At 46.4% G+C, this 22604-nt stretch overlaps 1 protein-coding gene across 1 annotated transcript in view; it reads left to right on the top strand.

The window, feature by feature from the left end:
- The window catches only part of LOC139047814 (uncharacterized), a 205694-nt gene extending 184224 nt beyond the window's left edge, over nucleotides 1-21470 (top strand). The window contains exons 8-14 of the mRNA XM_070521948.1: nucleotides 1323-1530; nucleotides 3223-3370; nucleotides 6973-7082; nucleotides 10925-11048; nucleotides 15794-15964; nucleotides 21018-21155; nucleotides 21249-21470. Coding sequence (XP_070378049.1) covers nucleotides 1323-1530; nucleotides 3223-3370; nucleotides 6973-7082; nucleotides 10925-11048; nucleotides 15794-15964; nucleotides 21018-21155; nucleotides 21249-21419 — 1070 coding nt within the window. The 3' untranslated portion in view covers nucleotides 21420-21470. The remainder of the gene's footprint in view (nucleotides 1-1322; nucleotides 1531-3222; nucleotides 3371-6972; nucleotides 7083-10924; nucleotides 11049-15793; nucleotides 15965-21017; nucleotides 21156-21248) is intronic.
- The last annotated feature ends 1134 nt before the right edge of the window (nucleotides 21471-22604 follow it).

The raw sequence follows: 22604 nt of genomic DNA, 5'->3' as shown, positions 1-22604 counted from the left end.
GCCTATTGTATTTCGTTCATGTATTGTATTATCCACTCCTGCTATAGCCCCAGCAGGGGCTGCAGTATGTGTAAATAATTAAATAAATAAATAAGTGTTGTGGTGCTTTCCCACGCAGACAACTGTAGGCAGTGTGACATAGAAATACAGAACACAGTCTATCGCGTCAGTACTCCTTTAGGTCATGTGCACTGTAGCATTAGGTAAACTCCTTGGTTACGAAGTGAAAAAGGCCAGTATGCTGTTATAGAGGTATTTTTCTGCATTGTTGGTAGTAGCACAGATCGTCACTAGAAGTGCATCTGAATGGGAACTCCAGTTGCCGTTGCTTAAACAAACGGGAGAGAAAAGAACTGCTCGAGCTATACTAGCAAATTAACATTTTCCAATAGCAAGAAAACCACTGTTACCGTGGTTCGAAGTTTGGTAAGCCTGAACACGCACATAGGGCAAGAAATTTTGTATATTTACGTTTCAGTCATCTACAAAACTTAACCACAGTGCACCAGCCTAAATCAAATGCAGCATTTTAGGGTAAAAGAAATTTCAGAAGGCCACCCGAATTTCGTTACGGAACATCCTTTCTAATTACATGGCGTATTTACGACACTTGATCGTAACGTCGTCGTTTATGCGTTGTAGCAATGCTCTGTTTGGCCAGGATTAAAACACTGATACACCGCAGCAGCATAGTTAGGAATAAGTTCCTCAAACACGCGTGTTATCAGAAGGGCGCGTGCCCTTTCGACGTTGCTAACTGAAAGTTGTTGAAATTTGCGCGACGTTTTAAAATACAATTTTGTTGTCAAAATGCCACGCGATGAAATTCGGCAGATGCCTGCAGGGTAAGTGTCCAAAACAATCCTCGGTGCGAAAACCAAAGACTGGTGGTGACGGTCACTGTTAAGTTCCCGCACCATGCTAGTCGTGACGTCATCGATTTCGGACAGCGTCTGCTTAGGCTTAGTTAAATTCTTTATGGGCTTTAAGATACCTTGCAGTGTGTTCTAAAAAGGGGGGCTGAATACAGAACTGCAAAAGTTCCGAGAACGTTTGCTGAGCCACAGCGGCCCGAATGCGTTTCTACACGGAATTCGCAAAATTGAACATCTGCTTCCTTTTTCTCTTCTAATATAACCAACCTCATCACCACTAAATTAACAAAAATGGAATTTGAGAAAGAATACTTCGGATTATAATACAATCTAAAGAACACCGTGTGGTCCGAAATAATCTGTTGTGTCCCACCATAACACGTGCCCCGTAATCATAACGTGATTTTGCCGCGTAATGTCTCAGAACCTTTCTTTTTTTTAACCCAGACCGGGAGCTTCTGTGTACCGTGGGCGACACAGCAGTCGTAGTGTCCGTGTACCCTCCAGACAGGATGTGTACGTACTTGTACTACACACACCTGATGATCCAGGGGAACAACATATACGGCGCCAAAGTGGAGAGCAGCTGGATGAGTTACAAGTATGTGGCCTTGAGATACCGCAACGTCAAGATGGGAGTCTCCTTCGACCACCGGTGAGGAGCACGTGCTTTGAAAGGCTACTACTGCTACGTGTCACCTTCCGCTTCAATCGCTATTGGCCCAGACTACGTCTAACACCTTGAACCGGATGATGATGATGACGATGCAGCCACCACACACTGGACCACGACCTCGTACCGGAAGAGGGTGCAGATTATAATTATGACGCCTAAACTTCTCTAGAGGATACTTGCGTGATACGGTTGTGATAACGCAGACTACGCCTACCGTTCTGAAAAGAACCGATCGTGATGATGATGCGATTATTGCGACGACGAATGGAGATGCAGGCAACGAGTAACAGCGCGAAGACCAGAGGCAGGAGTGAAGGTGAGGAAGGCTTCAGCTGCCACGTTAAAACCGATTGAAGGACGATGATGACTAAGCCTAAGGCTGAGCTAGGTTTCTGGATGACGATGATTACGATGATGATGACGACGACGAACATATTGCTTTTCCTTTCGGTTCATGGTGTTAGGCGTGTTTTGCATTAGTCACAACAGCAGCAGCTGCAAATAGATAGTACGCGCGCTGCGTTTCATATAGTGGATCGTTCGCATTGCCTCGAGTATAAGCGCAGCAGCGCCGTTTCTATCCCGTGCGGCGTCCATCGAAAGCTCGCAATGTGCCGTGTAGCACGGCCGCAACTCCATTGCCGTCATTTTCCGTTAGGGGGTTTCATGCTCAACGGAGTTCGTGGGTGTCCGTATGACAGGGGTATTATAGCTCGCTGGGCGCCCGCCGGTAAAATAAATACAAGCGCCCTCACAACCACGTAGGTGGTCGACCATTACGGGGCCTGAACGCTCGGATCTAAATGGGTTGTTTGTCCCCAAGCCGAGGCCGTCCCCACCTAAGAGGTGCATTGGGATACCAAGTGCTATATGGCCTCCGTGGGAACGACCCAAACCACGCCCACGCGACTCATTGCGTGGCACCTTTTTTTTGTATTTCACGGACTTCCTTTAACGCTTCGAAAAAAAACTTATATGTAGCACGTATTGAGTACCAGGAAGCTGGATGCGGAATTTTTCGGGATCTTCTACAGTTATATCGACGACAGTTTGCTCCGACTGTAACATTTGAGATGTCGAAAAATAAATGGTAACTAATTAGGTAATTAGGCGAAATACAAAGGATAGCCTGACTTGCACCGAGCGACGGCGAGCAGCTTACTTTGCTTTTGTCCACATAGGCGGCACTTAACGTACTTTAATATTCTTGCACTAGTTAGGTGGATATGGTATACCCGTTGTTCCACAAAACGAGTCCTCGCGTGCGTCGGTTTTCCTTCCTCGAGAAACCATAAGAAAAAATATTATTTTACAATATTGATTAGTTAATCATCTAACTGAATATGCATCAAATATGAAATTTCATTAGATTCATATTACATATTTCTAATGCCTCATAAATGTCTAATGCCTCTAATGCCTCATAAAGGGATACGAGAATAAATCGTTCAAGATACACCACGTAGAGGTTAAGAGAGCGAGATCGGTAGAACATGCTGCCTCCGCATTTAAAAGGGAATGCTCGTACAATCATCTCCATCAGGCGACGCCGCGAATGCATCGCAAACAACGTTCCGTGAGCTTGCATACCGTCATTTTTAGCATTCGACCGTCCACGAGGCCTTCAGTTGCTCCCACGCCGCCAACCCGTGAACCCTGCTTCCGTTTCAGGTACATCACCGCGGAAAAGATAAAGAATGCCGCCAGTGCTTTGGCCAAGCTGTCCGATAACAACATTCGGCACTTCGGCGTGCTCAATGTCGTCGCGAACGTCGGTGACATTCTCAAAGGAGTGGACTCCATGAAACCAGTTTTTCAGGTGAGTAATCGCTGCGCAAATCGAAATTCCATCGGGTTCTGGCCTCAGTTTACGGTGCCACGTACGGGGGCCCGTCGGTTCTCTACGCGCCATCGAGTGCGTCTGATGCGGCACGCGCCTTTCCGCAGCATTATGCATAATCGCAGTTGTACCTCGCAAACTTGTACCGCTGCTACTCTGTGCAGACACACTGTCGCACAGAGCGATAGGAATAACGCCTTAACTAGAATGAAAAAGCTTGTGGTGCATTTTTGGCGTTGACGCGCCTGCCGGGCGTCAGGCGACGTCGGCTGACCACGTGCAGAACCTTGCGACGCCGAGTGCGACGCTCCGTGCAGAATGGAGACAACCTGGGCGTCTACTGCGGCGTCGTATTAAACATTTTAATGTAACATATTCAGATGTCTTCTGTGTATTAAAACCCAAGCAACTTCAAGTGTTCATGTGTTCAAAGTTGGTTGTTACAAGGCTACGCTTAAGCCTTGCCTTTTGTGTCGCTTTGCCTTCTAGTCAAAAACTTAATTAGAAAGTGAAGACCACAAGGATCGTTTCGATTTAATTCATATTTATAGGTTTTTTCAGATGTATTTACACTGCTAGTGCTGAGCCTATGTCTCCAGGTTCGATGTAGTGGTGCCTTATGTACTGTAATAATGTATCATGTGCACGCATTTGTCGTGTAAATAAAGGTAGTTCAAATTGATCAGTCTCTCCTTTGCTTTTGTTTGTTTGGGAAGGTTAGGAGCAGGCACCGGGGCATGCAAGTGTGGACAGCAAAGCAATTTCAATATATGAATAAAAATCCACTAGCCCAACGAAACGTCAATCATATTTCAATGGCATTTCCACTAGGCCACAATGTACTTTTCAGTGCTGTGGCAATAACAACTCAACAACAGGTCAATAGAGCTACCATAACGTCAATTCAACGCAGAATCAGTGGTAGCCCAACAGCCATTCACTAAAACGAACACAACGGGCCGTCAAAGCACAATGGTCTTTCAATGGTAACCTAATTATCCAACCTTGAGATACCCAATGGTTTCAATTAAATTTCAGTGGCCAATATTCAAGAGCCCTCAACACTCAACACAACAATTCTCCAACTCTCAATAATTCTTCAGTATAAACTCAACATTGGCCACCAATATTTCAATACTTTCTCAACACTTTTTTGTATGAGATACGCAGGGTGTTTTTGCTAACTTTAGGCCGAGTTTAAACCCTGTGCACTCTATGACGACGCGACTAAATGCATGTTGCTGACTTTTGTATGTTGCGTGTCTCGCTATGTTTCTATTTTGCTTAATTAGCTAATTAGTCAAGGATAATTAACCAAATTCTGAAGCAAGGAAGTTGCGAAAGAAATTCCAATTAGAAAGTTGCAGAGCAGTCGGAAACACGTCCGAATAAACAGTTTGTCTTTCTATCTATTGAGTATTAGTGTTTTTCAGCTTACTGCGGATGCCAGCGAAATACAAAAAAAACACCACGTGACATGCCCACCTGCGAGTCATCATTGCACTGTTCCTAAGCCTTCCACGCACAAACGAACATAGCATTTAGCCGGTTTGAACACCCGTCTGCTTATCGCCATCATGATCCACCGCGAGGGAAGCACGTTGCTGGCGTCAATACCACAGCCAACGCGTTTGTCACTGCCCTGTCGCCTTTTAAGCCGCAGCACACCCTGCTAGATGCTAAGTTCTTTGGGAGGGCTGCAAGCACGACGCGCAAGCGCGTATGCCACGTGATATTTTTTGTATTTCGCGGGCATCCGCAGTAACCTGAAAAACACCAACACTTAACAGGTAGAAAGTTAGAAATTGCCTAATCGGACGTCTTCCAAATGCTCTGAAACATTCTAACGGGATTTTTTGCCTTAGCTTTGTTGCTTCAGAATGGCTGATCTTTTTCGTCTAATTAACTAATTAAGAAAAATAAAATATAGCGTGACACATACAAAAGTGAGCAACATGCATTTGGTCGCGTCGTCTTAGAGTGCATCGACATATTTTTTTACTCTGAGTAAAGATAGCTGAAACACCCGGTATAAGAAAGAATGCGTGTGAAAGAGAGAAAGTTGTTTTCCAAGAAGTGCATCAACTTTTCACATAGAACCTTGCGGCTTCCATACATGCCTCTATCCTGAAATCATATTCATACACATGTGTGTGTGTGCGCGCGTACGCGCGCAGGGTCAATGAGAAAGCTGTATAGCGACATGAAAAACTCCCGATACAGCTTTCTGTTGCTCAATGCGTGCCACATAAGAGTATTTTTCCGAGCGTGAAAGAAGCCCGCGAAGACACGAAAGTGCCTCGAGCGGCCAGTCGCGGGGCAATTTTGCGTGCATTTGCGGGACACTTTCACGCTCGGAAAAACACCTTTATGTAGCACGTGTTGAGCAACAGAAAGCTGTATCGGAAGCTTTCCAGGATGCTCAACAATTTTCTCATTGACACTTTTAATCTAATCATATTTCAAAAGCCAGACAATTATTAGTAATAATTATCCAATTAGGCTAAATAAAAAAGAATCATTTGCTTATCACCAAGCGGCGGCAAACAAGGATGACCTTGGTTCTTTCCAGCTACATTGCATTCCCATATTTTTCAGCTCTGGCTGAACTTAACTGGAACACGCGGCAAGGAAAACGCGTGTGCATGAACGAGTTTTTCAAGAAGTGCATCAACTTTTCACATAAAACCTTGCGGCAACCATAGATGCCTCTATCATGAAGTCTTATATATATACGTGCAGGGCGTTTCACGTAACTTGAACCACAGACGTATCTACTGTTTGGACAGGGGTCGCCACTCAGTACAGTGAATGGGGTTCATCCCCTCCCCCGCTCTCTGAAGTGGGGAGGGGCCAAGTCACGTAATTTGAACAATAGGCGTATCTACATGGTGGGCAGAGGTCACTGTCTCCCTGCTCACGAGGTAGATACGTCTATGGTTCAAGTAACGTGAAAGAACACCCTGTATATATGCAATGGTGATCAGTAAAACAATATGTGCAAAATACGCACACATACACATGTGCGTGTGGTTTTCACATATACTTCGAAACTCAATATTGCTCAAGAAGGCTCAATGTTATTCAACAATAAGTTAACAGCATTTAGTAAACGACTTTATTGTTGGAAACTGCTGAACAATGGTTCAATAATATTCAATACTATTTAACAATATATCAACAGAATATTGTCGACTTTTTTGTTGTGAACTAGCTAACAACTTTATTGTTGAATTATTGCTCTGTGGTTTAAATAATTATTGAAGTATTGTTGAAAGTCTATTGAGTCAACAATTCAACAATATGCCAAGAACATTTCAACAGTCATTCTCATAAGGGTTGGGTTGCGGATACAGTAATGGTAAACAAATCTGCCTGAACTGTTCGCGGCACAAGCTTAAGAGGACACAACAAAGAGACGTCGCTTGTTAGGGAAGTAAATTTTTGTTGGTTTGTAAACGCGAAACACGTAACTAAAGCCAATGCCCCTTTTCAAACGGGTGTCGGAGTCCTGATAGATTTCATTCTTCAAGATCTGTCCCCACCACGTTTATCGGGCACTCTTTTTTTTCTTCTTGCAGGAGATCAATAAGCACTTTAATGGCTCGCACACTGCCATTGCGATCGGAATGCGTGAATACAGTCGTCGGAGCATGGTCAGGTTCGGTTTCACCGTCCAGCTGATTGTCGAGTAAGTATTTGTGCATGCAGGTCCGGTGCATGGCAAGGGTGCACCTAACAGCGCCTGTTTCCGTCGCGCTGTGGCGCTGCTCTTCGTTTGCCTTTGAATATGGCTCCTTACGGGAGTCGACGTTTATGGCGCTTATTCGGCGGAATCTTTTCGAGCATTGGTCTCGCATCCGACAACTAAGCTTCTGCGAAGCGCAGCGGAGCCCATTTTTTGGCCACGTGATTGCGCTCCGCGAATAAGCAAGCGCCTGACAGGCGCGCGAAAAGCAGTCGCGCAATTATGGCTCCGCTGCATGGGGTTCACGTACAAGACTGCTGCTGTGCACAGTCCAGGAAAACCGGAGCCAATGCCCATTTGTGAATTCGACTGTAAGCGCAAGGGACACGCGGTATACGATTCGGCATGCAATCTGGCAAGTTTCAAAGAGATGACGCCATATTCGAATCGGTCAGTAACTGCCGTGCATGGCAGTTACTCCTGCCAGGAGTCACGGGTACTCCCTTCTTTGAAAGAGAGTGCCAGCGATATTACTTTGTGAAACGGTACAACAGCTCTCCCAAAGAAGAGTTCAGTATGGGCCGCGAGTTGCAGTTACTCGCGCAATAATATGAGCCACTAGCGCCCCAACTGTAACAGAGAGCTAACGACCACAATCCGTTGATAAGTACGAAACTTGAATGCAAATTCTGCAATTTCACCTGCCAGAAGCACGATCTGTTTATGCGGCCGTGAAGACTCCGGATTACTTTTGACCATCTGGAGTTCTTTAGCGTGCATTCAATGCACAGTACACAAGCGTTTCTAACGCGTAAGCATTCGTGGGCCACTTCCCATGGCAATCTGTCCGTCCGTCCGTCTGTGTGTAACGTGTGACACGACGCCCTAGTTAGGTATACATGGAGTCCTACGGGGATATATATGAGAAGGCTTGATGACTGCGCATGACTACTGAAATTTGTGGCTATGACTACATATAGTGAGTACTGCAGAAGTATTAAAGGAGCGTTGAAGGAAAATACTAAGTCGACGTGGACAATTGAATATCATTCGGGAAATCTCGCAACGCTTGTTGCATGCCAAGAAAAGATTGCTTACCAAAAAATGGCTGTGGCTTAGCTAAGGTTAAGCCCAGGATGCGAAGAATACTAGCCTTTATTTTAGTTGTGGAACCACTGTTTAGCCTGGTGAACTGCTGTTGCTTGGTTATATTTGGTTCGGCTAGACGAAGAAACAACTCATGCGTTACTCTTCTTCGCCTTCAAGAGTGGAACGCGACAGCGTTCCCGTCGACCCGCCAAGGGGTGTAAGACAATGGGCTACGGCGCAGCGACTACGCGCCCCGCATGGGACGCGGTGAGCGTCGAGCAACGCAGCGTTCGGCGCGGCAATGAAATGTGCGCCTGAGCAAGCGACGCACGCCTGAGCCTTAGAAACAGCTCGTTTCTAAGGCAACACCGCATTCACTAGAGGCGCTTTTGTACCGCTTTGAAGCATCGTACTCGTGGCTCGGTGGTAGCGTCTCCGTCTCACACTCCGGAGACCCTGGTTCTATTCCCACCCAGCCCATCTTGCAAGAGTTGAGCCAAAGGCACCTAGAAAATCAGTCTCTGTAGCACGCCGCAACTTTCGCTTCTCATTCCAACGAGCAGCTCTGTCTCCAGGAGGCATCTCACCTCGTGAGTGTCTAGCAAAGGCAAGCGCAGCTGCTTATATACCGCCGCGAAGCCGCGAGCGACGGCGCGAGTTGGAGCCCCGTTTCTCCTCTGTCGTGACGTCACGGTTTCACGTGGTATTGAAGGCGACACCGCCGCGCCTGAGGAGCTGGGTTGAGCTCTCGTAATATGCTTCGCATAAAAATTCCGTCTGGAGAGTCCACATATGTTTAGCACAAGTCAAATCGCTTGCCCCCGAGCGGGAAGAACGTGAACTTGCATATGCCATCACTGCCGTCGGTGAGTAAAACGGCGCTCGAGAGGGGTCGCTACAGTTTTCTGCGCAAAACGTAAATGCGCGGCCATAGGGAAACCGAGCCAACGAAGCGTTCGATTCGCCGCTGCATCTGCTTTTGGTCATGTGGCGTTGGACCGTTCGGGAATCCCGCGGCAATCCCTGCTACTCGCAGGTTGTGCGAGTTTCGCGAGCCATCAAAGATTGCACTACGCGGTACGAAACTACTCGAACACGAAAGCGCGAGCGGCGAGGAGAGGAGGAAACGCAATCTTTCGACTGCCCGCGCCGGTGACAAGGGTAACGTCAATGAGTTCTTTTCTTTCCTGAACAATCAAACAGAACCGGAGAATTACCGTCTTTGATTAGCGGGGGCTGAGCACTAGTAATGCAATTACAATGAGGACTGCCTTCGCCATCGGGCTATTACTCTAATTTCCCAAGTGAGTGTCGACTCCTATCCTGCATTTATTTAAATTTCCCAATTACCTTAGACCTTCTTGAGCGCTTTAGCTTTACCTAATCTTTGCATTTACTGTTTTTAGGAGTAATGAGGGTTAAGAAAAGATTAATAAGGTGAGCTATAATAAAACTATGTAAGCCTGATAAAGCTCCTTGAGACTAGTGAAGGGTGAGCAAACGTAACGGAGATTAAAGTGAAATTACTTAAGCGTATACAATGATTGGTAACTAATAGTGAGGCTAATCAAAATAATTTACTTTAGATAACTACCTAAGCCTAATCAAGATTATTTGAGGCTAGTTTTGATTGAACAAGCCTGAAAGATTAAGAATAAGATCGAAATGAGATGTATGAAAAGTAATCCGCGTTAATTAAGCCAACTTAGGTCTAATGAACATTACTCGCCTACACATGATTTAAGCCCAGTCATGATTAATAAGCTTAAGGAAAGTCAATTCTGATTGCATTGCTTATATCTAATTCTGATTATTTACAATGACATTATTATGCCCAATAAGAATAATTCCGAGTCTAATTAGGTTCACCAACTATATTACTGCATCAGGTTTGTTGCAATACTTCCAGCACGTTGTGTCATCCTCGATGTATTGCGTCATAGGCGCAAAGTTTGCAACTTTCCGGGAGGCGGGGCGACCAGCTTTCCAAACCCTGCCCACACACGTGCGTGTGTGTGCATGCATACATATATACATACATATATATATATATATATATATATATATATATATATGTGTGTGTGTGTGTGTGTGTGTGTGTGTGTGTGTGTGTGTGTGTGTGTGTGTGTGCACCCAGAAGTCGCACTAGGAAGTTTCTGCTATACTTTTGCATTCCTCCTCCATCATAATGCGGCCCAAGTACGAAGCCCTCAATAATAAAAAAGTGGACATGCGTGCACCTACAACTGCAGAAAGAAAGGCGTCACCAGTGCACCCTAAGTGAAGGAGATTGCTGGCGACTTTACTCTGTTGAACAGTACTACACTCTTAAAAACACTTTACACCATTTGTGGCTCATCTCATCCCGTAACAATAATCGTCATCAGTCTTGCCCACAAATGGATTTGTGTGCAGTTACTCCCGTAAAAAAGGGCGTCACGAGCACTCCCTTAGTGGAGCATTTAAAAGAAGGTTTACGCATTCTGAGTCGTATTTTGTCCGGCAACAATAATCTTCATCGGTCTTGCCCGCATTTCCTTTAACGCGGCGAGCCCGGTACTTTCAGGTCACGAGTACTTCCAGGTCATGAGTAAGGAGCGCTGAGTTATCAAGAAACGCAAGCAAGGCAGATGACGGTTATTGTTGCGGAAAAAATCCCGAAGGACGTTAACGTTTTTAAAGAGTGAAGGCATGGTTACTCTCTTCACAAGGAGGATGCGAAATCTCATGCATTTCCTGCGCTCTGTTGCCCGCAGATCTTTCATCGTGGACACGGTTATCGCCATAACTTCATTGAACTCGCTGGAGAGCAGAGAAGACTGCCGCGCCGTGCCTCCGAACATCCTGTACAGTTCGGCAGAGGACAAAAACCCGAGCTTGGTACGTTTGCTTCGACCTGTACAATTTCGAAGTACGTCCAGGGGTCGAGTTCATCTATAATCACATTTTGCAAGCATAAGCCACGGCCGGTCTCAACCGCATGGGCCGTAATCACTTGCTTACTTTGGGAGTCGACAGCCAAGGCCAACCACGTGAAGGATGCTAAAGAGTATTTACCTTTCCAGGACTAAACAGAGCCAGGTAGCTATAAAGTGCGAAGTTCATCGACAGATTTATTCAAAATTAGCGAAGAAGAAACAGAACCTGAACTCAATAAGGGTAAAAGCAAGCGAATCCTGGCTGGTACTCGTAAACGAACATACAGCTTTCGAAAATGAAAGTGGAGATAACAGATAATGGATGAAACCATAACTAGACTCATTTCCGAAGCAGCCCGGAAGTGGAAGGTAAGGCACCAAGGCAACCTACGTTGGAAGTAATGCTCCTTCTATTACTAGCGATGAAGCTAGAAGGGCCTTGCAAGATATGTCCCCAAAGAAAAGCGGCAGGAGAAAATGGAACAATAGAGAATTTAATCAAAGATGGGTGAGATATTGTGCTTGAAAAGCTTGCTGCCTTGTAGTGTAGAGAGCGGGAAGACTGCCAGTATAATACTAATCTATAAGAAGGGTCACGTCAAAGAATTGAATAAATATAGGTCCATTCTAGCTAGCTTTCAGTACTACATAAAATATTCACCAAGATACCTTCCAATAAAATCAGGGCAACACTTCAATCAACCAAAAAAACAGGCAGCTTCAGGAACAGATATTCTACAGGGAATTACATCTATGTCATCAATAAGTTAAGTTATAAATTCGCGGTGTACAATCAACCTCTCTATATGGCTTTTGTAAATTATGAAAATGTATTTGATTCAGTAGATACGCCAGTAGTAATGGAGGCATTGCGTAATCAAAGAATACAGGAGGTATGCATGAAAAGATTGGGAAATGTCTACAAAGATTCCTCAGCTATCTTGGTTTTCCACAAGAAAAGTAGAAAATTATTAAGAAGGGGATCAGGTAAGGAGAGACAATCTCTTCAATCCTGTTCACTGCATGCTTAGAAGTATTCAATGTATTGGACTGGGAAGGCTTAGGACTCAAGATGAACGGCGAATATTTCTGCAACTTTCCTTGCGCATATCAGATTGCCCTGTTCAGCAGGACGATATAGAACTGAGGACGAAAAACAACAAATGATTGAGGGTCTTAACCGAGAATCTGTAAGCCTAGGGTTGAATATTATTATGCACAAGACAAAGGCAATGTTCAATAGCCTGGCAAGGAAAGAAGAATTCAAGATCGACAGTCAACCTCTACAGTCTGCACAGCAATACGTTTATCTGGCTCCAGGGAAAACAGGGGGAAGGCGGGAGATGAATATTCAAGACGGTGAGCAAAACGAGAACAAGGTGAAAGCAGGAACCAACATTTCGAGAAGTAGACTTTTCTTCAACGCAACTTACCCTTTCCTCGCCACAGTATATATAGGTGAGGGCGTGGGTGAGGGCGTGGGTGAAATGGGTGAGGGCGTAAGGCGGGTGGTTGCGGTAACGAGCGAATGTGTGTTAGCGTCGAGGGTTTCGAATCGAGAATAAAGGAGTGCTGTGCACAAGGCCAGGGACACGGCCATCTGTCAATCACGTGTCAACAGCCGTTTGTCAGCCGGCGTGTCTGGTCGTCGTGGGCCATTGAGTCTCTGAAAGAGATAATAGAAGGAGCGGCAGAAACCGGTGCTCGTAAAAAAAAATTAAAAGAAAATATTGAAATGGAATAAATAAATATACTTGTTTCTGTTACCGTGCTCCTAAAGCACAGTAACAAGTGTTTCTACATTCCTCCCTCAGCTTAATTTAGGCGCCGCCACTTTGCGCCGCTCCGCCGAGCCGCCGTGATGAGCATGGCTGGTAGTTGCGTAGACGAAGTTCATATTGTATATCGTTTAAAGCTACAGTGTAAGTGGGGCGCGAATGAGTACCTTCGAGGCAATGTAATGCAAATGACTTGTCCAGTCATTTAAGCGGAATATAATTTCGGCACCGTCAAAAAATGTGCATCATCTTTGACAAAACGCTAGCTTTCGAAGAGTAATAAATTTTTCTTGTGGCAGGTTGATCTACGGAATAGACACACTCTTACGGAATGGCTCCATGCAGACTTAAGGAACCATGCACACGGCCACAACGCTAAGTTGCGGTGCCGGTAAAACGGGGACGATTATCTTTGTAAGCACAGTTCGTAGGTTATGTCACTGCAAAAAATAGCAATATGCCGGAATTACGATCGCAGCAGTTCATATACAAGCAACGCTTTTATGCAGAAAAAAACACTAATCGAGCGAAAGTTTTTTTTTTTTTTCGAACGACCTCCACTTTGGTGGCGCGGCAGATGGGAGGGGCACTCACAGTGACGTCACATTGTTTCCAAACAAGGAGAGGTCTATTCGAGGCACATTATAGTCAAGCCAGTAGTGGTTCGTCACGGCACTCCCGGTTCGCAACTGAGCGCCGGTTTGAAGCATTTCTCTGGCTTAGCGATGGAGTTCATGTCGATTGCAGAAACTCTATGGCATCCGAGCATCTATTTCCGCCGTGCTGGTTGCGTGGCCATTCAAAGAAGGCGTCGGCTTCCCCCAAAAGTCCCAGCCAACTGACATTCCTTCAACATCAACATCATCAACATCATCAGCCTGGTTACGCCCACTGCAGGGCGTAACCATATTTCTCCAACAACCCCGGTCATGTACTAATTGTGGCCATGCGGTCCCTGCAAACTTCTTAATCTCATCCGCCCACCTAACTTTCTGCCGTCCCCTGCTACGCTTCCCTTCCCTTGGAATCCAGTCCGTAACCCTTAATGACCATCGGTTATCTTCCCTCCTCATTACATGTCCTGCCCATGCCCATTTCTTTTTCTTGATTTCAACTAAGATGTCATTAACTCGCGTTTGTTCCCTCACCCAATCTGCTCTTTTCTCATCCCTTAATATACCTATCATTCTTCTTTCCATAGCTCGTTGCCTCGTCCTCAATTTTAGTAGAACTCTTTTCGTAAGCCTCCAGGTTTCTGCCCCGTAGGTGAGTACTGGTAAGACACAGCTATTATACACTTTTCTCTTGAGGGATAATGGCAACCTGCTGTTCATGATCTGAGAATGCCTGCCAAACGCACCCCAGCCCATTCTTATTCTTCTGCTTATTTCTGTCTCATGATCCGGATCCGCAGTCACTACCTGCCCTAAGTAGATGTATTCCCTTACGACTTCCAGTGCCTCGCTGCCTATTGTAAACTGCTGTTCTCTTCCGAGACTGTTAAACATTACTTTAGTTTTCTGCAGATTAATTTTTAGACCCACTCTTCTGCTTTGCCTCTCCAGGTCAGTGAGCATGCATTGCAGTTGGTCCCCTGAGTTACTAAGCAAGGCAATATCATCAGCGAATCGCAAGTTACTAAGGTATTCTCCATTAACTTTTATCCCCATTTCTTCCCAATCCAGGTCTCTGAATACCTCCTGTAAACACGCTGTGAATAGCATTGGAGAGATCGTATCTCCCTGCCTGACGCCTTTCTTCCTTCGCGCTGTAGCAAAAAATATCTGGTTCAAAATCGCAAACGTGTAATTTTCTTTTGCCTGGTGCATAATGCACATTTCTTGCACATTTCAGTGGGACTTCCCCTTTAACTCCTGCCCTTTTTTCTTATTGCTTGTTTAACTCCACTGTACAGAGATTCACAAGTGCCATGTATCTTATTTAATTCTGCACTAAGTGACACGTTAAAACGCACATTGTTTATCTTCTCAGAAGCTAGCAGTGCCAACTATTGAAGTTAAATATTATCCTTTATCAAATCTTTATACGCTTGTGTTTCAATCTTGCTGCTACCTCTCAAACATAGAAATAGGGTCCTGCAAGGGTGGACAAATGTGTTTTAACGTTTGTAAACGTGCCAGACAAAAATTTCTATTAATCACATCGTCGATAAAAAAAATCCTGCATCGAAAGCGATTAATCAACTAAAGGCTGAAATGATCAGTGATTAATGGTTAACAGAATAAAAAAATTAATCGACCATCCCTAATTCGTAAGTGTAGCGTTTTTCTTAATCAGAACTGGTGCACGTTTACCGCACACCTTCCGCACTATTCCAACGATGTTCAACGCCAAGTGATTTGTTCCTATCGCGCACAACAGCACTTTGGAAGGATACGAGACCAACAAGTCCATGGCCGCAATTTTCGCCAAGAACGAAGCACTAAGCAGAAGGGAGTTGTCCATGGTGTTGTGGCTGTGCCGGCTACACGTATAAATTCGGCCAGTGTCAAATGAAACAATTGCTTGTCCTGTTTAAATACAAATTAATGTCGGTATGGCAGCATTTCAGTAATTTCTTTTTTCTCTGCGCGCTTTCATTCGAACAAAAGCATAAAGTTATTTTATATATCGCAGAGCCTGAGTAAACATTTTACTTAAAAACTTAAAAGCGAAATCGCGCAACAAACCACCCTGCATCCTGTAGAGAAGCTTGCCGGTAAACACCTGCTGACGAGACCACTTGTCAAGGCCGTTTAAGTCGTCCAACGGACATCTAACTGTGGCACTACATCTCGCCGCGCAAGAATCTGCACACGCGGCTCGCGTAGCCTTGGCTGTGCTGCACGGAACTACCGCAACAGAGCGTAGCCAGCGGCTGGAATCGTACTGCGTAGTGATATTGGAACGCGCGCGGAACTGCCTGCAGGCCAAGCTCTGGTATCTGCTGAAAAGGAACGCCACTGGGTCACAGGAAATAACGCTGGGGCTTTCGTTCGAGATGGGCACGCTGATTTACGAGCTCAGCAGCGACCACAACAACCTGGCTAGCACCGTCAACGCTAAATGCAACGGAACTTCCCTGACAAGCAGGGACGCGGTAAGTTTACGAACACAAGGACTTCTTTGCTGACTTCGTACGGGTCGTACGGGCTTAGCATTTCAGGCGCTAAGCCATGCTCCCGAAACGGTTGCAGAAAATAATGCCCCTTCCCTATCACAATCTCTCTCTCTCTCTTTCTGTTTCTAGCATTTCTGAGATCTGACTATCCATGTGACCTACTTACAAAACCGGCGATTTCGTTACTTTAAAATGCGAGTTGCAAGTGCCATAAGACAGGTCCCAACGAGACAAGTGTTGTGTTTTAAGTGGCCGAGTAGCCGTTCCGCAATTACGTACATCCCCAAAGCGTTGCGCATATATAAAGAAAACTAAAGTGTGTGTTTTATGTGTATTTAACTAGAGCCCATTATTAACGGGATAGTCGCCAAAAATAGTCTGCGAAGGCGCGACGAAGGCGTTTTCGAATCGAACACTTTTCTCGACCACAGACTCGACGGACAAAGTATTGGGCACTTTCAAAAGCTCCGCCTTTACCTCTGACAAGCCAATCAATTTTACGAGGGCTTGCGGTAGTAAAACCTTCAGAATGACAGCAATAGGTTCCCTCTCGGTGCCTATAGGTGAGGGGAATGGGGGAGGGGCGCTCATAGATAATAAACGGTGACCCTAGGGGCGACATGAAAAGTTCGGAGTAATTCTCGGAAAGCCTTTCTGTTCGCACTTCCTCTCTGCGAGTTGTGGGAGGCGGCGCGGGTGATCGTCCTCACAGGGATCGTGGCAAGCAGCCTGCGAACGAAATGGATGGATGGATGCAAAACTTTACTGAAGGTCCTGAGGTACGCGACGCAGCGCACTGCGGGTCGCTCCCACGTTGGGACAGTCAGGCCATGCCCGGCCGCCTCATCCTGGGCCCCCTGGACAGCCCATAGTTGCGCCCTGGCATCGGGACTCTTGATAGCGGAGAGCCACTTCTCCTCATTGATTTCTTCTGTGCCTCGCAACGAGGGGCAACGCCAGAGCATATGGTCTAGGCTAGCGATGTCATTGCAGTGCATGCGAGAACTAGCGGCATAGGTGTCGGGATAAATTTTGTGGAATAGAGCCGGACTGGGACATGAGCCTGTTTGCAATAATCTGAGCGTCAATGCCTCCGCTCTATTTAACTTCTTGTGTGTAAGGGGAAAGTCTCTCCTGCCGAGATAAAAGTGCTGCGCAATATCATTGTATGTGGTCGTTGACCTCTGTTCTCCACCACTGTGGGCCGGCGTTGGAGTTTTTTCTTGTTTTTATTGCGATAAAGACTTGCCCTTAAGGCATAATTCTTGGAGCGTATACGTCTCCATGGTCGCGGAAAGCGAGACCTCGCGCCTTGGAGTGGGCCAGCTCGTTGAGGTTCGTGGGGCGAACGAGAGCTTTTCTTTTTTTTTTCAAGCTGTAAACAGCCATGGGGGGGGGGGGGTGAGGGGGACATCCGACACACATATTGTGGTAAATGATCAGCGCTAGGAACATAAAACGTCAAGGAGTGTTCCAGCGTCTCATCATGTCCGTCTTGCCTTCCTCGCACGGTCGTTGCACGGAGTTTGCGCATATATGCGAAAGTGGTGCCTTAAAGGGACACTATATATTACTATGAAGTCAAGTTACAGTGATAAGGCAATGCTCTAGAACGTCTAAGGCGTCAATATAATCGCGAACAGAGCTTTAGTAACCGAGAAATTGAGGTAAATGCATGACATGATTTGAGACCCCCCAGCGACATTTGAGACCCCCCAGCCCGATGACGAAAGCACTCCTCATCATAATTCATGCCACTAGTACTCAACTACTTGTACTAAAAAAATCATTTCATTGGATTAAAAGACGGAAGAAAATGCTACGTGTCCATTTCGTCGCGACCGACTACGCGAGTAAATTTGCTATCATCGTGCGCCCTCCCAAGTAGCTGCGCAATAGACGTCGCCAAACTTTCTAACGACACAATCCGTCAGCAGGGTGCACCGCACCAGCTGGTTGCGGATCGTGGCCGCTCATTCGTGTCCAAAGTTGTCGAAGACATTCTTCGCATTAGCTCTGCAATGCACGAACTGCCGACCGCGTACTATCCGTCAAGAAAAGGCCATAGCAGACGGCCCAGCCGAACAATAACCGATTTGCTGTCCACATCTGCATATCTTGAACGCCGCGGCTGCGATACCAACCTTTCCCTGCCTACACGTTTGGTACAATTCGTCCCGCCATGACACCGCCGGCTATTCGCCGTTCTTCCTTTTATATGGCCGCCACCCGGTGTTGCCATTCGACGCACTGCTACCTCTGGCTCCATGCGTTCCGTTCGTGCTGCATATCCCCGCTACGTCGTTGTCGCGTGAGTCCAATGGCTCCATAGGTCGTTCACGTGCTGCTCTGTGCTGCGCAAGTGTCCCAGAAAGCAGGCTACAACAACCGGCACCGCGACGTGGACTATCCTCCTGGAACTCTGGTTTTGCTCTGGTTGCCCTGTCGACGTTCATAGCCTGTGCGAGAAGCTCATCGACCGCTACGCGGGACCATACAAAGTTATTCGCAAGATTGGCGCCGTGAACTGCGTGAACACTCCGCTCTATCCTAAAGCATCGTCTCCAACTTCACTACCGATTGACGTGGTGTATGTGCCACGGCTAAATCCTTATCACTCCGCCAATGCCACACAAACTCAGCGGCTGCCGTGACGCCGGTGACGCCGGAGCGGTGGAGCCGCCTAGAGGCATAGAACTCAACCAGACAAACACAGAGCTAAAATTGCAGTAACCTGCTGTATTCTGCTTCGCTGCTTGTGCGAATTTTCGGCAGCGGCATAATTGTGAATACGACTGCGCTGCGGTCAAAAATTCACACCAACAGCTAAGCAGAATACAGTATCTGGCTCTGTGTTTGTGTGGTTCGGCCTTGAACCACAAGCTGGCACCGCCAATTTGGCAGCTCAGGTTTACGCCCCCGCTCAACCGGCAAACCGCCCGGGCTTGCTGGAATACCGGACGCAGTATAATTCTCTTAACGCAGCTATTGCGCATGAACGCTCCAACGGTTCCTTGAACGCGATCGTCAAGAAGCGCTGCACCAGCTGATAATCAGCTTGGCTGCTTCATCTCATAGTAGATAGTATGCAAGTAAACACATTCCCTATTCTTCGACGTGCGCGTAATTCCCGTATCAATATAGTCATGAACCACAAACAAGCAGGACCTTTTATCCTATTGGATATCCACTCACGACATTAATCCTGCATTTCGTTTAGGTTGGGTGTGTGGTGTACTGTACATATCATTTCATTTTTATGCGAAGAATACTAGCCGCACAACCACGCTCTTCCTTGATGCGCCGCGCGCGGCCGCGTAGCTACCATCTGACGTCATAACAGCTGCAAAAGCGGAGGCTCAACTCGTGCGCTCGCTTGCGGCCGCGTAGCTACATAGCCGGGTCTCAGCTCGTGCGCTCGCCTGCATGAGTTGTTTCTTCGTCTAGCCGAACCAAATATAGCCAAGTAACAGCAGTTCACCAGGCTAAACAGTGGTTCAACAAATAAAATAAAGGCTAGTATGCTTCGCATCCTGGGCTTAACCTTAGCTAAGCCACAGGCGTTTTTTTTTTTTCATAATATCCCATCTGGAGGAGCATGCTATGCCTGCCGCCAGGCAGACATGGCTGAGAGCGGGGACTGCTCGGAATTTTGACGTTTGGCGCATTTACAGCTCTTAAAGGAAAACAGCAAATACTGAGAGAAGAAGAAAAGAATAGAAGAAAGTGCTCAGTATTTCCTGTTTGAAGCTTTTGCTCAGGGCTTGCTACCTAAATATATGGGAACGGAGAAATATATTTTATCGCTAGTCACCGCGCCGAATTCGATTAGATAATTGTTGAATTTAAAAGAAGTCGAACTAAAGTAATTATAGGAAGCAGAGTTTCCATTTATGCCGTCATTTTCTTATTAAATATCTTAGAAAATAGCAAAATTTCAAGAACGCATATACCAACTTCACAACTCTAACTCAGCAGTAAAGATCTAACACTAAGTCACATCTAACACCACTGCTAAAGCGGACAAAATTGATGGAATATACACTGCTTTAAATACACTACTTTATGTGCGTAAGACTTTTACAAAACCCTTACAAATACCCTAGAAAATTTACACATTTCGTTTAGCACATTTGTCCGTTTGAGATGCCCCTCTAATCGTTATCTGTGTTTGTGTAGGGTAGGTGCAGTATCTCTCGTACTTTTCTTTTGTACACACCTCTCATCACCATTCAGCCCTCGACAACCATCATACATCACCTTATGGTCTTCACTTCGTCGCTATATCGACGATAAATATTATTGCAAGCATCGAATTTGGTTGTACATAGCGCATAATGGAAGTGGACGTGAATGAGAAGTTTTGAAACCGAATTGAATACAAATCGAAAAGTGCCAGAAGCGAAGTGAGTCTAATGTCGAATAATTTTCGAATATTGAGCAGGCCATTTTGACCGTTACTATGAACAGCGCTTCACGTACTGCTATATGTTCAACGTTAGCAAGATTGTCATAATATGGTGCATTATGAATCGTTCTTTAATAAAAGCGCCAGTTGCGCATTCGGAACGAATAAGCAGTTTATTCGCACGCTTAGGAGTCGTTGATGAGTGTGTATGGCAGCAGTTTAGCAGGAAAATTCTGGTTACCTGGGCAACGTAGCCTTCCCCACTGCATCTAAATTCTCGTATTTTTCTGCAGTCATGGCTGAAACTTAGTGCACTTTTCGTTCACTGTTATGCTTGATCCCGTACAGTTGGCGATTTCAAATATTCGGAAACTACTCGAAAGGCCTTCGCATTTACGAATAGCTACTATTCGATTGGAAGACGCAGTCGAATAGGGGAGCATTCGATTTGTTATTCGAAAGTTTCAAATTTTGGCACACCGTCAGCATTTATAGAACCGCTACAATTAAACTTTCGCCTCACATTAACTTTCATCATGTGCATCGAATCTGCACCATCCTTTTTATTTACTAATGGGCGTCTAGGGTACTGATTCGACGTCAACTGCTGGCGTTCCGTTCTAGCTCTGCGGATCGGCGAAGGTCGTCGACAAAGGCAAGCAAACGTTGGCCGCGCCGTACTTCACGTACGGCGGATTCCCGACTGCCGGTAACAAGAAGAGAGTCGTCTTCACGGACTACCAGCACTCTGCCACTGAAAGGGTCAGTGCGTAGCAGCGCAAGCGTGAGGTCGTAATTCGTCAGGGTAATTTTTTCCCGCAAACATCGCGCTTGTCCTTTTCTTTATTTTTGCAGTTCTTGAACATCAGTGGCGGAACTGGTAGCAACAACCTTCGTAGTAGAGTGGCATGGATGTTGTTCAACGTGCACCTGGAAGACACGACAAAGAGATGCGGTGGTCTCGAGCCTTTCGAGCTCGAAGATAGTTTCTGCAAAGTCTTTCTTGTGTCAGGCAAGGGATGCTGAAACAACGCAAGCGATTACAAAGGAGGACGATACAATGTAAAAATAATCAATTTCTGCGCTTCACTGTGGCGTGATTCATTGTCTTTTAAAGGGGTGGAGACATCAAAATTTTCGTTCATGCGTTTGTTGATTCAAACGTTGCGTCATGCTTCAGGGAGCACGATACACACAGCGGGATTCATATATATCCGATAAATAATTTAATAATAGCATTATTATACCGAGCGATTTCGGTTTCGGTTTCTGGGCTCCGGGGGATGCTATGACGTCACAGAGGAGGAAACGCAACATGGCTTGGTCACGTGGGCCACAAAAAATAGTGACGTAAAACTATGCTGCGTCGTCTGCTCGCGCATACGCGTGCTCTGCCAGCAGAGGTCAACTGGCGATTAGAAGTGCATGTCGCGATTATCATAATTATTGCGAAGAGCGACAACAATGGTAAGAAAATATTGCGGCTTGTGAGAGTCGGTGATTCATTCCGAAGCGCCGTAAGCTTTAGCTTCGAAGTGAACCGGAAAAGGCCTAGCCACGATATCGGCGGCGCCGAACGATCAGAGGCGGTGAAGCTGCCGTCGGTGCGCAGAGTGACCACTCCTTGGACGCTGATTGGCCGCTTCGCCGTACGGCTGCCGCACAAATGGGTCCCGGGCCCGTCTGTCTACGGCTAGGGAATCTCGCCGTTCGCGAGCAAAACCGCCGTCGCACGGGGGCCCGCGAACGGCAAACGGCGTGCGGCGAGTTTCCGTGCCGGTAAAGTGCACGGGCCTTCACACTGAGAAAGGCCAAGCGAAGGAGAGACCGCTCCAAGCTGCCGAACTATGCGACTATGCGAGGAGAAAAGCGGACAGCACGAACGCCGCATATCCTGGTCCCTTTCGGAGTCGGCCGGCTACTGTTTTACACTCAAACGTGCAAAGGCCCGTCGGCACGGCAACTCGCCGCACGCAGTTTGCCATTCGCGGGCCGCCGTGCGGCGTTCGTGTTCTCCACTTCTCTCCTCCTGTGTCCGTGTCTGCACGCCTTACCCCTTCTTTGCATTAAGAAAGGATTTCTATATGCCTGTAGCTCGGTCATAGTGGAGGCTATGCTCGGTCGCTCTGCTCAGCAGGCTCCGTAATCGGCATTTCATCACTACTCATCATACGTCACGTTTTGGTGCTGGTGTGCTATGACGTAAATATT

This window comes from Dermacentor albipictus, chromosome 7 (genome assembly GCF_038994185.2).
Source record: "Dermacentor albipictus isolate Rhodes 1998 colony chromosome 7, USDA_Dalb.pri_finalv2, whole genome shotgun sequence".
Lineage (NCBI taxonomy): Eukaryota > Metazoa > Arthropoda > Arachnida > Ixodida > Ixodidae > Dermacentor > Dermacentor albipictus.
The sequence above is the reverse complement of the archived record's forward strand: the minus strand, read 5'-3'. Positions and strand labels throughout refer to the sequence as shown.